The 12,807-nt window shown below is 39.5% G+C and overlaps 1 protein-coding gene and 1 pseudogene across 1 annotated transcript; both read right to left on the bottom strand.

Annotated features, from left to right (window-relative positions):
- Positions 1-223: 223 nt before the first annotated feature.
- LOC139464647 (neuronal acetylcholine receptor subunit alpha-2-like) lies at positions 224-1,366 on the bottom strand. Its single transcript, XM_071246170.1, has one exon. It carries the CDS (start codon positions 1,364-1,366, stop codon positions 224-226), a length of 1,143 nt encoding a protein of 380 aa, XP_071102271.1.
- A 6,869-nt stretch (positions 1,367-8,235) lies between these two features.
- On the bottom strand, positions 8,236-11,292 carry LOC139464646 (uncharacterized; annotated as a pseudogene).
- Positions 11,293-12,807: the final 1,515 nt, after the last annotated feature.

The raw sequence follows: 12,807 nt of genomic DNA, 5'->3' as shown, positions 1-12,807 counted from the left end.
GCCGGGTAATATGATACCGATACAAACTCAAACTCGGAATAAACGTCCTTCTCAGTTCAGAGGTACTTAAAACAGTTTACGGTTTTGTTACTTTTGTTTTTCAAAACAGGACACAGCTTGTAGGTGCAAGACCAAAAGCCTATAAATATATATTCGGCTTGAGTAGTATACTGAGTGTATTTCAAAATAACTACAAAGAAGATCCAAATCGACAATGTCAAAGTCAAACATAACACAAAAGCAGGGAGGCAATAGCTATCGCCACAAATACAACGAAGAGGATATTGTCCAGTTTGTCTACGAGTTCATCTTCCTGGAAGCCAGTCGCCTCTGTCCCTGCAGTTGCTGGGCTGACCTTGATCTTACGCAATAAATAAATCAGCGGCCCCTTGCGATGGTGAGTGTTCATGACCAGGAGAGTGGCGAGCAGAGCCAGGGCGCTCTGTGACAGAAGCAGAACCAGATAGATGATGAGACGAGAGGCATTGCCGGACTTGGGGATAGCGTCATTGATGTAGTTTAGGAACACTGCTTCGGACACGAAGATGGAGACAAGGAAGGAGACCTTCTCCCCTGAGGCCGCGGGCAGCAGAAATACACAGGCGTTGAGGAGGGAGAGAAGACACATTGGAAAGATGACGCTGAGGGTGTAGAAGATGCTGTGTCGCCGGAGTCGGAACTCAAAGTCAACATATGAAACAGTGTATAATTCTGTGTGTATGTATTTCAAGTTGGTAGTCGAATTGACCAGCTCCCACTCACTACTGCCAGTAAAATACTGAGAGAAGATTGTCCCGGAGTCATGATCACCCGGATCTAAGTTTGCTTCATTCAAACATAAAACTGACATGTGACACACTTGTTCATCATAGGGATACCATTTCACATCAATATCACAAATTGTCTCAAACTCACCAAATAGTAACATCAGCACTTCACCAGAGGACGTAACATCAATAGTCATACTGGTGGATAAGATGGATGCTATTTTATTTCCAACACCGTTGGGTATAATGAGGTTGGGGGTCCATATTTCCTTTTTCGTAAACGTTAGCATCATAACATCATTACTGTCGTTCCAGGTCAACCACGAATCCGACCAAGCCAGGTCGAGAACTCCGCTCATACGAAATATTTGACTGGTTTCTTCTACAGCTAGTATGGCTGAGAGAGCGAAGGATGCTGTAACGTTGATACGAGTGGTGTCTCCGTAAGGAGACACGGTCTTAGAGTAATTGGACAGTAGAAGCTGTTTCAGTTGTTGATGCTGTCGTCGAACAGGGTCAGTCTCCCCACAGCAACAACTCAGCAAACACACATAACATACAACCAACTCCAGACATTTCATTTCTCCAAAAACATCCATTGCGTTTTGATTTTGATTCCAACACTCGTGGTGTCACTCTCATATAATCAGAAATAGCTGTCTGGCCAAGATCCTCCGTTTCTGTTCTTAATCACTTGTTTGTGTTGATACTCGCTGAAGCTCTGTTTGTTAAGGTTGTCTTCTTGTTCATGTACATCGTATGAGCTATAGGTAGACTCTGTGTCCCACAACTGCCGTGGTAAGTAAGCCACCGATAACCGATCCCCAGCAACCTATGCTTGTCCTAATGGCAACTTCATGGGTTGGCTCGTTGGGTTCTGTGATTTGATGAGAGTGTCCATGCAAAAGCGAAATCAACACTGTCGCTGCTAGGCAAGAGAGCTATCTGTAGAATGTCAGGAAAAGACATCATTGGTTGCTGTGTTAGAAACGTTTTATATGTAAACAGTAAAACAGACATAAAGGTACATCATCACTGCAAACATTTACGTTAACAGTATATTGTGCAGGTCATGAACAATCGACAGATGCCATGCCATTAACGATGTCAAAGGATTGATCTTGAGCGAATATAATGAGATAAAATGATTGTCTTGTCACCACTGGGGTTTGATGATTCGATTTATATTTCAGACTCAACTCAATTCATTGACATAATTTTGATCGAAACAAGTATGCTCGATGATAAATATACTTCATAACGCTACTAAAATGGAAAACGCCCATCCTTGTTCCAATATTTTAGCAAGTCTCCATATAACCACAGGCTTAAAACATTGATTCGAACACATGATTCTTTGGAGAAATTTACACACGGACAGGGAGGGTGCAAACAGCGCCTGGGGATTCCGAGTTTATAAAAGATCCCCAATAACCTACTCCGTAAAAAAAACGACATGGCAGTCAGATCCCTTCCACCCGATATCGTGAATGTAAATTATCTATCATTGATTTACCTGGTACAAACTCAAAATAATTACAGGCCGTCGTTAACAGCAGGGATAGTGAGCGCGGAGACATCCACTCAAGAAACATTTCAAACATTATCTGGCATTATTAGACCCTTATGCTATCAATAGTTCAGATGGCTGCTTTTTGTAAAAGTCCTGTAATGACAGGGTGAAACATGAAGAAGAGACAGTTGGTAAATCATAAAATCCATACCGTTTTCTCCAAGACAAAAAGGGAAAATGGGATGTTTTGGGCCACATAATCTGAAGACAGGCATAAACTCCTACTGAGTTTTCGAATGGTTTGTATCGGAAATGTTTACTTTTGGTGATCAGGGCCCCGTTCCAAGATCGTAGCGCTACGACTGTCGTAATCCTATGTTAAAGTATAGGAGTTAAGGTCGCCTTAGCGCTACATTCGCTTTGTGTAACGGGGCCCTGGTCGGGGAGTCGTCAACAAATTACTCCCGAAACAGTGCCACAAAATACGCTTCAAAGGGGACACTGATGGCACAACCAAATCCTCCCAAGTAAGTCTAGATATCTGTCCAGAGAAGTCTAAACTGACTTCATGTCACCACGCTTACCTTTTTACGTTAAATCAAATTGTAAGTGGTTGGGTGTGTCACGTTCAAGGGGAAGCTCGATAGAAGATCGTACATTCTAAATGGATATAGCTCGATTATATGTCTGTTGAAGCTCTAGGCATAACTAATATAGTGTGTGAGCGAGTGAGTGAGTGTGAGTGAGTTAATATTTAACGTCACATGGGCAATAATTCAGCCATATCGTGACGAGAAGTTACATTTATGATACATTTATGATACATATATTTAAACTGAATAAAAAGCTGTCAACGAAGGACAGTAGAATAACTAGAATATCACAGACTTGATTTAAAACTAGTTGAGAATATTAAAAGGCAGTAAGCATTAATGAACACCACAATATAAAAATGGGCTAGAAATCGTCAGCCACTGAAGGGAGATCACCATACTGGGGACCATGGGGACTTACAGTACTTTTGCTTCCTGCATGGGGGACAAAAATTTTACGCTACTTCAACCCCCCTCAAGGGTACAGCCACTAACAATCTAAGTTATGAATTTCGCACTACCAATTTTTAAAACAATCCATTGAACACCTCAAAATTTATGAAAAAGTTCTATTTCCTTTAAAAAAACATAATATTAAACGAGGATTAACATCATTAAAAAGGTCCTTAATTGTTTTTACATTGAAATATTTATCCCTTGTGATGCAAAAATCAACACAGTCAAGCAGGACATGCTTGACTGTGATTCTTTCATCACAAGGGATACAAAACGGAGGATCCTCACCTTTTAGTAAGTGTTGTGAGCGAGTAAGTGAGTTAGTTAAGATTTAACGTCACATCAGCAATAGTTCAGCCTTATAGTGACGAGATCGATTTGTACATCAATAATATTGACATCGATTCATCAGTGTATAAAGCGACTAAACCTTTTAGAAATAGAAATTTCTGCATAAAGCAGAGTCGATTGTACAATTCCGACTATACCATGGGCATGCGTTTATGAATCAATATCAAAGAGTAATGATACCAGGTGTTCGCGAAAAGGTGAGCGTATCCTGCCGCACCTGTGGCATCCGTCACAAACACATGCAAATGCAAGTCAATTCTTCACCTGAAAAAACACGGGAAAATGTTTTCATAAACGGACGGCATCAATAACACATTTAACCTTACACCAATTTAAGTAAAATGACAATGTAGGTCGGAAACGTTTCATATCCTGTTCTTTTCTGCAACATTCATGCAACAAGAAGAAACTCAAGGTGCGTTGCAACAAGACTATATGGTTGACCTTTGAGATATATATCAAATACTAAAAGCGTGCCGAGTTTGTCAGAAGAAACGGTCGATTCTGTCCACGTCATAGTGGTGTCAGATGACCAAAGCAGTTGCCGACAGCTCTTCTTCGTGTTTGCATCAGGACCTATTACTTTAGGACGACATGTGTTGGTGGCATATTATGAGTCAGATCCTACTTGAATATCTCAGTCGCGTTGTTCCCTGTTTATGATGTCCCAAATGCCTTATGTCGGAGTAATGATTTGTTTGGTTGGTTGTTGTTTAACGCCACATTCAGCAATATTCCAACTATCTGACGTCGGTCTGTAAATGATCGAGTCTGGACCAGACAATCCAGTAATTGACATCATGTGCATCTTTCTACGCAACTGGGATACGAACACATGCATGAACAAAGTCAGATATTTATATAATGTAGACCCGTAAAGATCCGGATAAGGTCTTCAGCAACCCATGCACGCCGTGAAAGAGGCGAACTAACGGGATCGGGTGGTCAGGCTCGCTGACTTGGTTGATGAATATCATCGTATCCAAATTGCGTGGATCGGTGCTCGTGATATCACTCACCAGATTATCTGATCCAGATTCGATTATTTAAAGACGGCCGTCATAAAGCATGAATATTGCTGAGTGTTGCGACAAACCAATCAAACCAATCATATAATGTAGCGTCAAAACGCTTTAAAACACAAACTAATTTCATGTCTGTAGTGTATGTTGTACTGAAATCTTCCAATACGTCAGGTACGGAAGAAATATGGCCGCGAGGTGTGTGTGGTTGTCACCAACCTGAACCTCAGGACTGCAGAATACTGTCACCCCAAAACAACACCGGATATGCCAGTCAGAGTCGCAGTGCGCATGTCAATGTCCACCCCAGGTAGGCATTCATCAGTTTGTTTCTGGGTACATGATTTCAGGACCCGTGCAGATCCGGGGTAGAAAAGGTCTTCAGCAACCAATGCTTGCCGTAAAAGGCGACTATTCTTGTCGTAAGAGGCAACTGACGAGATCAGGTGTCGGACTCGCTGACATGGTTTCATGCATGTAACTGTATCTCAATTTCGTGGACAGATGCTCATGATGTCAATCACTGGATTGTCTGGCCCAGACTCGATTATTTACAGACCGCCGCCATATGTAGCTGGAATATTGCTGAGTGTGGCGTTCAACAAGCAAACAAACAAAATAATTTCAGAGGATTTAGAATGTTTTGTTATTCACAGGTCTATTTACTCCTATAGAGTATTATCAGCACGGATCGGAGGACACTTTCATTGACGGGGGAGTCCACTGTTTTGATGGTGAGAAGGAACCATTGTTATTCGTATTTAGGGATAATGATATATTTTGTTTACCGTTCTTAAAAATTGTCTCCACCCTAAAATGCTAGTATTAAATATGTTTATAGAATGCAAAATGGCGTTCGTGATGTATTTGTAATAGAGTGCCATAAACATATCCTCTGTATCTTTATGGACCCGTGAAGATCCCGGGTGGAATATCCGTCATTTAGCTAGAATATTGTTGAGTGCGGCTTTAAAAAACCAACCAACCAACATAATGACAACACATTTTGTATGAATACACATCAGTACTACACATAAGTGTTGAATCATACTCCACCTGTTATTATCCTCTGTATGACAACACATGGGGTATGAATACACACCAGTACTACATGTAAGTGATGTATCATTCTACATAATGACAACACATGGGGTATGAATACACTCCCGTACTACATGTAAGTGATATCATACATCACCTGTTGTTATCCTATAAGCTACGACAGCCTATTAGGGCGAAATTCATTGATAACATTTTTTATTTAAAAGTTGTAATTACAAGTTGTAAAGGTGTAATTACAAGTTATAAAGGTGTAATTACAAGTTAAAAAGGTGTAATTACGACTTGTAAAAAGTTGTAGTTACATGTTTTTAAGGTGCAATTTCAAGTTTAAAAGATAAGTTTTTAAAGGTGTAATAACTAGATTTAAAGGCGTAATTACAAGTTTAGAAATGGAAATAAGTTTTGAAAGGTGTAATTACAGGTTTGAAAAGGTGTAATTATGAGTTAGAAATGTGAAATGTCACTGAATGATCGAAACATTTGAAGTTCTGTATTGCCTGAAGGACAGACGTAGAAGTATGGACGAGGACAATCAATTTTAGATGTTTTTAGATGAATTGTTCAATAATGAATAAATAAGCATCTAACAAGTCTGTGTGTTCTTTTCTTCTTCGAAGATTCAGTCCACGGAGAACCCGTTTCAGAGTTCGTTTACTGATAACAACATTGTCTGCTAATGCCAGAAAGCACAATACTTTTGTTAGTGCAAGCCCCAAATCATAATACAATTTCACTTTTCTATTTATGTTTCTTGATGCCATTTGGGACAGACGTCCTCCCTCCAAGATATGTTCATTTGCCCCTTATTCTGAATTTATAAGCAGTTAAATGGTTAAACTTGTAATTATAACTTTTTAAACTTTTACACCTTTAGAAACTTGTAATAACACCTTTAGAAGTTGTAATTACACCTTGAGAAACTTGTAATTACACCTTTACAACTTACAAAAAATGTTATCAATAAATTTGGCCCTAATAGGCTTTCGTATTATTCCCTGTTTGACAACACATGGGAATTAAATTCACACCAGATGGTGAAGCCAGAAGTAGACCTCACTCTAACCAATCTAAAAAAGTCGGATACCAATCCTTTGGAATATCAACAATCATATAACCAATTACGCTCCAAATATAATTCTCACAGGTCCATTTTTACAGACGGGTCCAAGGATGGTGGCAAAGTTGCAATATCATTGGATCCAATACCAGATACTAGTTCAATTTTTACTGCTGAGGCCAAAGCTATTTTTACAGCTTTGACCTATATCAAACATCAAAACCAATCCAAAAATTTCATCATTTTCTCCGATTCATTATCATGCCTTTAGGCACTAAAAGTGTCTCCTCCAATCATCCTATAATCCTTGACATTTTAGAACTCTATAATGATCTTTCTACTGGCCAATGTGACATCGTCTTTTGCTGGTTACCAAGTCATGTAGGAATAACAGGTAACTCAAAAGCCGATCCTGCAGCTAAAGCAGCTCTTGACAAACAGTTGTCTCCACTCTTTATCCCATACAGTGATTTTAAACCAACCATCACATCTTATACTCGGGATCTCATGCAAAAGAGGTGGGACACCCGAGTAGGAGGCAATAAACTACACGAATTGAAACCAACAATCGGTCATACCTACTTCGGTTGTCAGTCACGACATGACGAGGTCGTTTTACGACGGTGTCGTATTGGCCACAGTCGGTTTACCCACGAATATCTGCTTAAGACAGATGAGGACGAACCTCCTAAGTGTATCCCTTGTGATGAAAGGTTCACTGTCAAGCATATATTGCTTGACTGTGTGGACTTTGCAATCGCAAGGGATTCACATTATCAAAGTGTAAATCTAAAAGATCTCTTTTACCGTGTCAGCGGGCATCTCATCATAAATTACTTGAAAGAAATTGGTCTGTATAATAAATTTTAAATATGTATGTGAATAATTAAATGTTTTTTTTAAATTTGGTGTGATGCTATTAGCAACTGACATTATTAAAGGCTCTGTTCAGAAGGTTAACGTAGCGTAAAAATAGTGTCCCCCTGTGTGACACGTAATCCTATAGTAATCGATGTACCTATCACCAACCAGTGTTTTAAGCCAACTCATTGATGGGTATTTTTTAATATTGGCTAGTATTATGCACAACCACCAGTGGCTAAAGTGATGACGTAAATCCTGCTGGGGTATCATGCAGGAAGCAGAAGTACTGTAAGTCCCAATGATCCCCAGCGAGGTGGCCTAACTTTGGTTACTGGTGGCCTATAGCCCGTGTTTTAAACTGTATTAATGATATTGTTAAAATATGTTTCATCAATTGTTTTTAAATATAGTATGCTCCAATATGTTTCGTTAATTGTTTTAGAAAATGACATTGCATAAATAACTAAATTGTGTATATATTAGCTTGGTCTCGTCGCTATATGGCTGAAATAATGCCGATGCGACGTTAAATTTTAACTCACTCACTCACTCACTCACACCAGTTATAACTGTAATTTTGATTCTTTTTCAGGCTGCAGATTTGAAAGCTCCCAATACCTTGCCAAAGAGATTTAATAGATGATAATCTATAGAGAAGGTAGAAATCTTCAGCGTGGCCTACTGGACCAAGAGTTCTTACAAAGTAAAATCGAAAATTGGAAGAAAGCAAGACCTTCAGACAGTCGGCATTTTCGGCCTTCTACAACAACATCAAATGATGAAGGTGGACATTTATGTCAAAGTTTGCTCCTTGTTTTCCAATCGGACTGGCAACAACAGCTGCTGAAGAGATACGGACAAGAGATCGTCTTTTAGGATGCCACATACAGAACCACCAGGTATGCTCTGCCACTGTTCTTCATATGTGTAAAAACGAACCAAGGCTATGCTGTTGTTGCAACTTTTGTTGTCGAGCGTGAAGATTCTGACTCAGTCGGGGAGGCTCTTGAAGTCATCAAGGGGAATAGTTCATCATGGAAACCCAAAAGCTGCATGATAGATGCTTCTGAGATTGAAGCAAATGCAATAACAAACACATTCCAAGGTCAGTGTGTGTTTGTTAAAGTTATACAGATTATAAAGTTTGTTTGTTCTTTTACGCCACACTCAGCAATATTCCAGCTTTATGACGGCCTGACCCGTGAAGATCCCGGGGTAGAATAGGTCTTCAGCAACCCATGCATGCCGTAAATAGTGACTATGCTTGTCGTAAAAGGCGACTAACGGGATCGGGTGGTCAGGCTCGCTGACTTGGTTGATACATGTCATCGATCCCAATTACGTGGATCGATGCTCATGATATTAATCACTGGAATGTCTGGTCCAGACTCGATTATTTACAGACCGCCGTCATATAGCTGTAATATTGCTGAGTGCGGCGTTAAATAACAAACCAACCAACTTTATGACGGTCTGTGATAATCGAGTCTGCACCAGACAATCCAGTGATTGACATGAGGTTCGATCCAGGCAATTAGGATACGATGACAAGCATCAGCCAAGTCAGCGAGACTGACAACCAATTCCGATTTGTTGTCTCTTACGACAAGCATTTTTAGTTGCCTCTTAGGCAAGCATGGGTTGCTGAATACCCATTCTCTTCACGGAGCTTCACAGGTCCTGATTATAAAGAGTGATGCCTAAAAATACGGTTATGTTGAAAAAGCATGCACGTGTTACAGTTGGTTCTTACAAACATATGATCATTGTGAATATATTTGTACTTTATTGATATGCCAACTATTACGATCTTTAGATCAATATTCATTGTAGTTCATTTCACAATTTTTTCAGTACCCCCAATAAAGCCGAAAAATCATTACCTCTTATATTTCAGATGCAGACATATTCATCTGCGACTTCCACAGGGAACAGGCTTGGCAGAGGTGGACATCCGCTGTGAAGAATGGAGTGGTGGAACACCAGGAAGAAATAATGAGATTGCTGAATGTAAGTTTGACAAATGTTTCTCGCGTGTCAGCTCAGGTTATCTGTTCGTCCATTCCACAAATCAGTTGGGTGGGTATGTGTTGTAGTCATGAGATAGTGGTAACAACAGGCTCTGGTTTGTGAGTTTATTCCATAGTAGTGGAAGAAGAGTCTGTAAGAACAATAATTAGACAAAATGCATAACATAAAGTCACAACATAATCGAGTCTGGACCAGACAATCCAGTGATTAATATCATGAGCATCGGTCCACGCTATTGGTATCGATGACATGCATCAACCAAGTCAGCGAGCCTGACCACACGATCCCGTTAGTCGCCTTTTACGACAAGCATAGTCACCTTTTACGGCAAACATGGGTTGCTGAAGACCTATTCTACCCCGGAATCTTCACGGGTCTGTTATCATAATGAACAAAGTACATTAATCTGATATATTACATTATACGTTATTGAACTCTCTTATGTACATTCTCAATATCAGGCAATATCAACAACATTTCTGAACGTACGGTCTTTGTCAGGGATTTAAGAAAGGTTGAATATGATTTGTATTTGATTTAATTATTTATCCTAAGCGTGTTGCAGAATCCTTAACAACTGAGAAATTTGAGAGAAACAAAGAGGTGCTGAGGCAAATCTCTATTTGGAGCAACTTGAGGTTTAGAAATTACATTAGCAATCATTGGCTGGCAGAGGACAAATATAAGGTTGGTCACTTCACGTATAGTTGTCATCATCAATCATGGATAGAGAATTACCATTTGTATGTGACAAATTGTACATTATTTTTGCTACTTTACCAAACTATACACAGGGGGGTAATGTATCAGTTATGGTCTACCATGTGACATTTTAAATGTTTCGATTACACGGGTAGTGAATTAGCAAAGTGTATATCAACTAATTGCAGATGATCCATTTCCAATATATCTAATATATTTGGCAACAACACGACTGAAGTAACTTTGGTGCATTGTGTACCATTTGTTAGTTAAAATACCTGTAGTATCTGAAAGAGCATGAAACTGCCCTCTTACAACAAGAGACTTAATGAGTTTGTATGTTAAGAAATGTATTTCATACAGAAATGTTTCAAACATTCCAAAATATGTTGACTTACCATCTTTTCAGAAATGGGTATGGCCTTCAGGAACAGCTTGTTGTCATTTGTTGTAAACACGAACAATGGTGTAGAAGCACAAAATAAGCTGTTCAAATATGAATACTTGGCCCCATTTAGAGTGAAAGCTCTGTAAGTGGTCTGATGTCTACCTTGGTTGACAGCTAGACCGTAAAGATTCCGGGGTAGAATAGGTCTTCAGCAACCCATGCTTGCCGTAATAGGCGACTATGCTTGTTGTAAGAGACGGCTAACGGGATCGGGTGGTCAGGCTCGCAGACTTTGTTGATACATGTCATCGATCCCAATTGCGTGGATGGATGCTCATGATATTAATCACTGGATTGTCTGGTCCAGACTCGATTAATTACAGACCGCAGTCATGGAGCTGTAATATTGCTGAGTGCGGCGTTAAACAACAAACAATCCAACCAACTAGATAACAGTTCCATCTTTACAGCAGAAGCAAACGCCATTTTTTACCGCATTGAAATATATATCAAAAACTTAAACAGTTCATTATTTTTTCAGATTCACTTTCATGCCTTCAGGCAATTAAAAATATGTCATTTAAACATCAACTTTTAATCAAAATTTTCGAATCATTAAATGATCTTGCTAATGGCCAATATGACATCGTCTTTTGTTGGTTACCAAGCCTTATTGGTATCATTGGTAACACAATGGCCGATGCTGCTGCAAAAGCAGCACTCAACAAATCTGTGACACCACTTCTTATCCCATACACTGATCATAAACCTGTTATTAGATCTTACATCCGTCATCTGATGCAAAAGAGCCGTGAAGATTCCGGGGTGGAATAGGTCTTCAGCAACCCATGCTTGTCGTAAAAGGCGACTAACGGGATCGGGTGGTCAGACTTGGTTGATGCATGTCATCGATCCGAATTGCGTGGATCGATGCGCATGATATCAATCACTGGATTGTCTGGTGCAGACTCGATTATTTACAGACCGCCGTCATATAGCTTGAATGTTGCCGAGTGCGGCGTCAAACATCAAAACAACCAACCAACTAATGTAAAAGAAGTGGGACACCCAAGTAGGTATCAATAAATAACATGAAATTAAACCAAATGTCGGTTACACCTACTTCGACTGTCAGACCAGATTTGAAAAGGTCATTATGCGACGATGTCGTATTGGTCCACAGCAGATACACAAATGAATATTTATTAAAAGGTGGGGATCCTCCGTTTTGTATCCCTTGTGATGAAAGAATCACGGTCAAGCATGTCCTGCTTGACTGCATTGATGTTTCCATCACAAGGGATAGATATTTCAGTGTCAAAACAGTTTAGGACCTTTTTGATTATGTTAATTCTCTTTTAATATTATGTTTTTTGAAAGAAATCGATCTTGTCCATACATTTTGATGTACATAATGTGTTATTTTATAAATTGGTAGTGCTAATTAATAACTTAGATTGTGAGTGGCTGTACCCTCGAGGGGGTTGAAGTAGCGTAAAATTATTGTCCCCCTAAGAGGGTATGTAAGTCCCAAATCATTCGAAGTACTTTTATGCATACCATACTTTTAAAACGCATTTGTGTCATTTTAATATAAGGCTTAACTGGAATACTATCGCCAGTGACTGAAGAGATGATATAAATCCTGCCGGGGTCCATGCAGGAAGCACAGGCACTGTAAGTCCCCATGGTCCCTAGTATGGTGATCTCCCTATAGTTACTGACGATCTCTAGCCCATTTTTATATTGTGTTGTTAATTTTTTCTGCTTTTAAATGTTCCTCAACTAGTTTTAAATAGACTCTGTGATATTTTGTTATTGTACTGTCCATCGTTGACAGCTTTTTATAATGTATCAATATATGTATTATTAATGTACTTCTCGTCACGATATGGCTGAAATACTGCCGATGTGACGTTAAATCTTAACTCACTCACTCACTCTTTTGGGTAGGGGGCACGGGTGGATTCACTGTGTAGAGTTGCGTCCCTTGGGCACACC

The sequence above is a fragment of the Haliotis cracherodii genome, unplaced genomic scaffold (assembly GCF_022045235.1).
Source record: "Haliotis cracherodii isolate W230 unplaced genomic scaffold, xgHalCrac1.p SCAF_17, whole genome shotgun sequence".
Taxonomy (NCBI): domain Eukaryota; kingdom Metazoa; phylum Mollusca; class Gastropoda; order Lepetellida; family Haliotidae; genus Haliotis; species Haliotis cracherodii.
The sequence above is the reverse complement of the archived record's forward strand: the minus strand, read 5'-3'. Positions and strand labels throughout refer to the sequence as shown.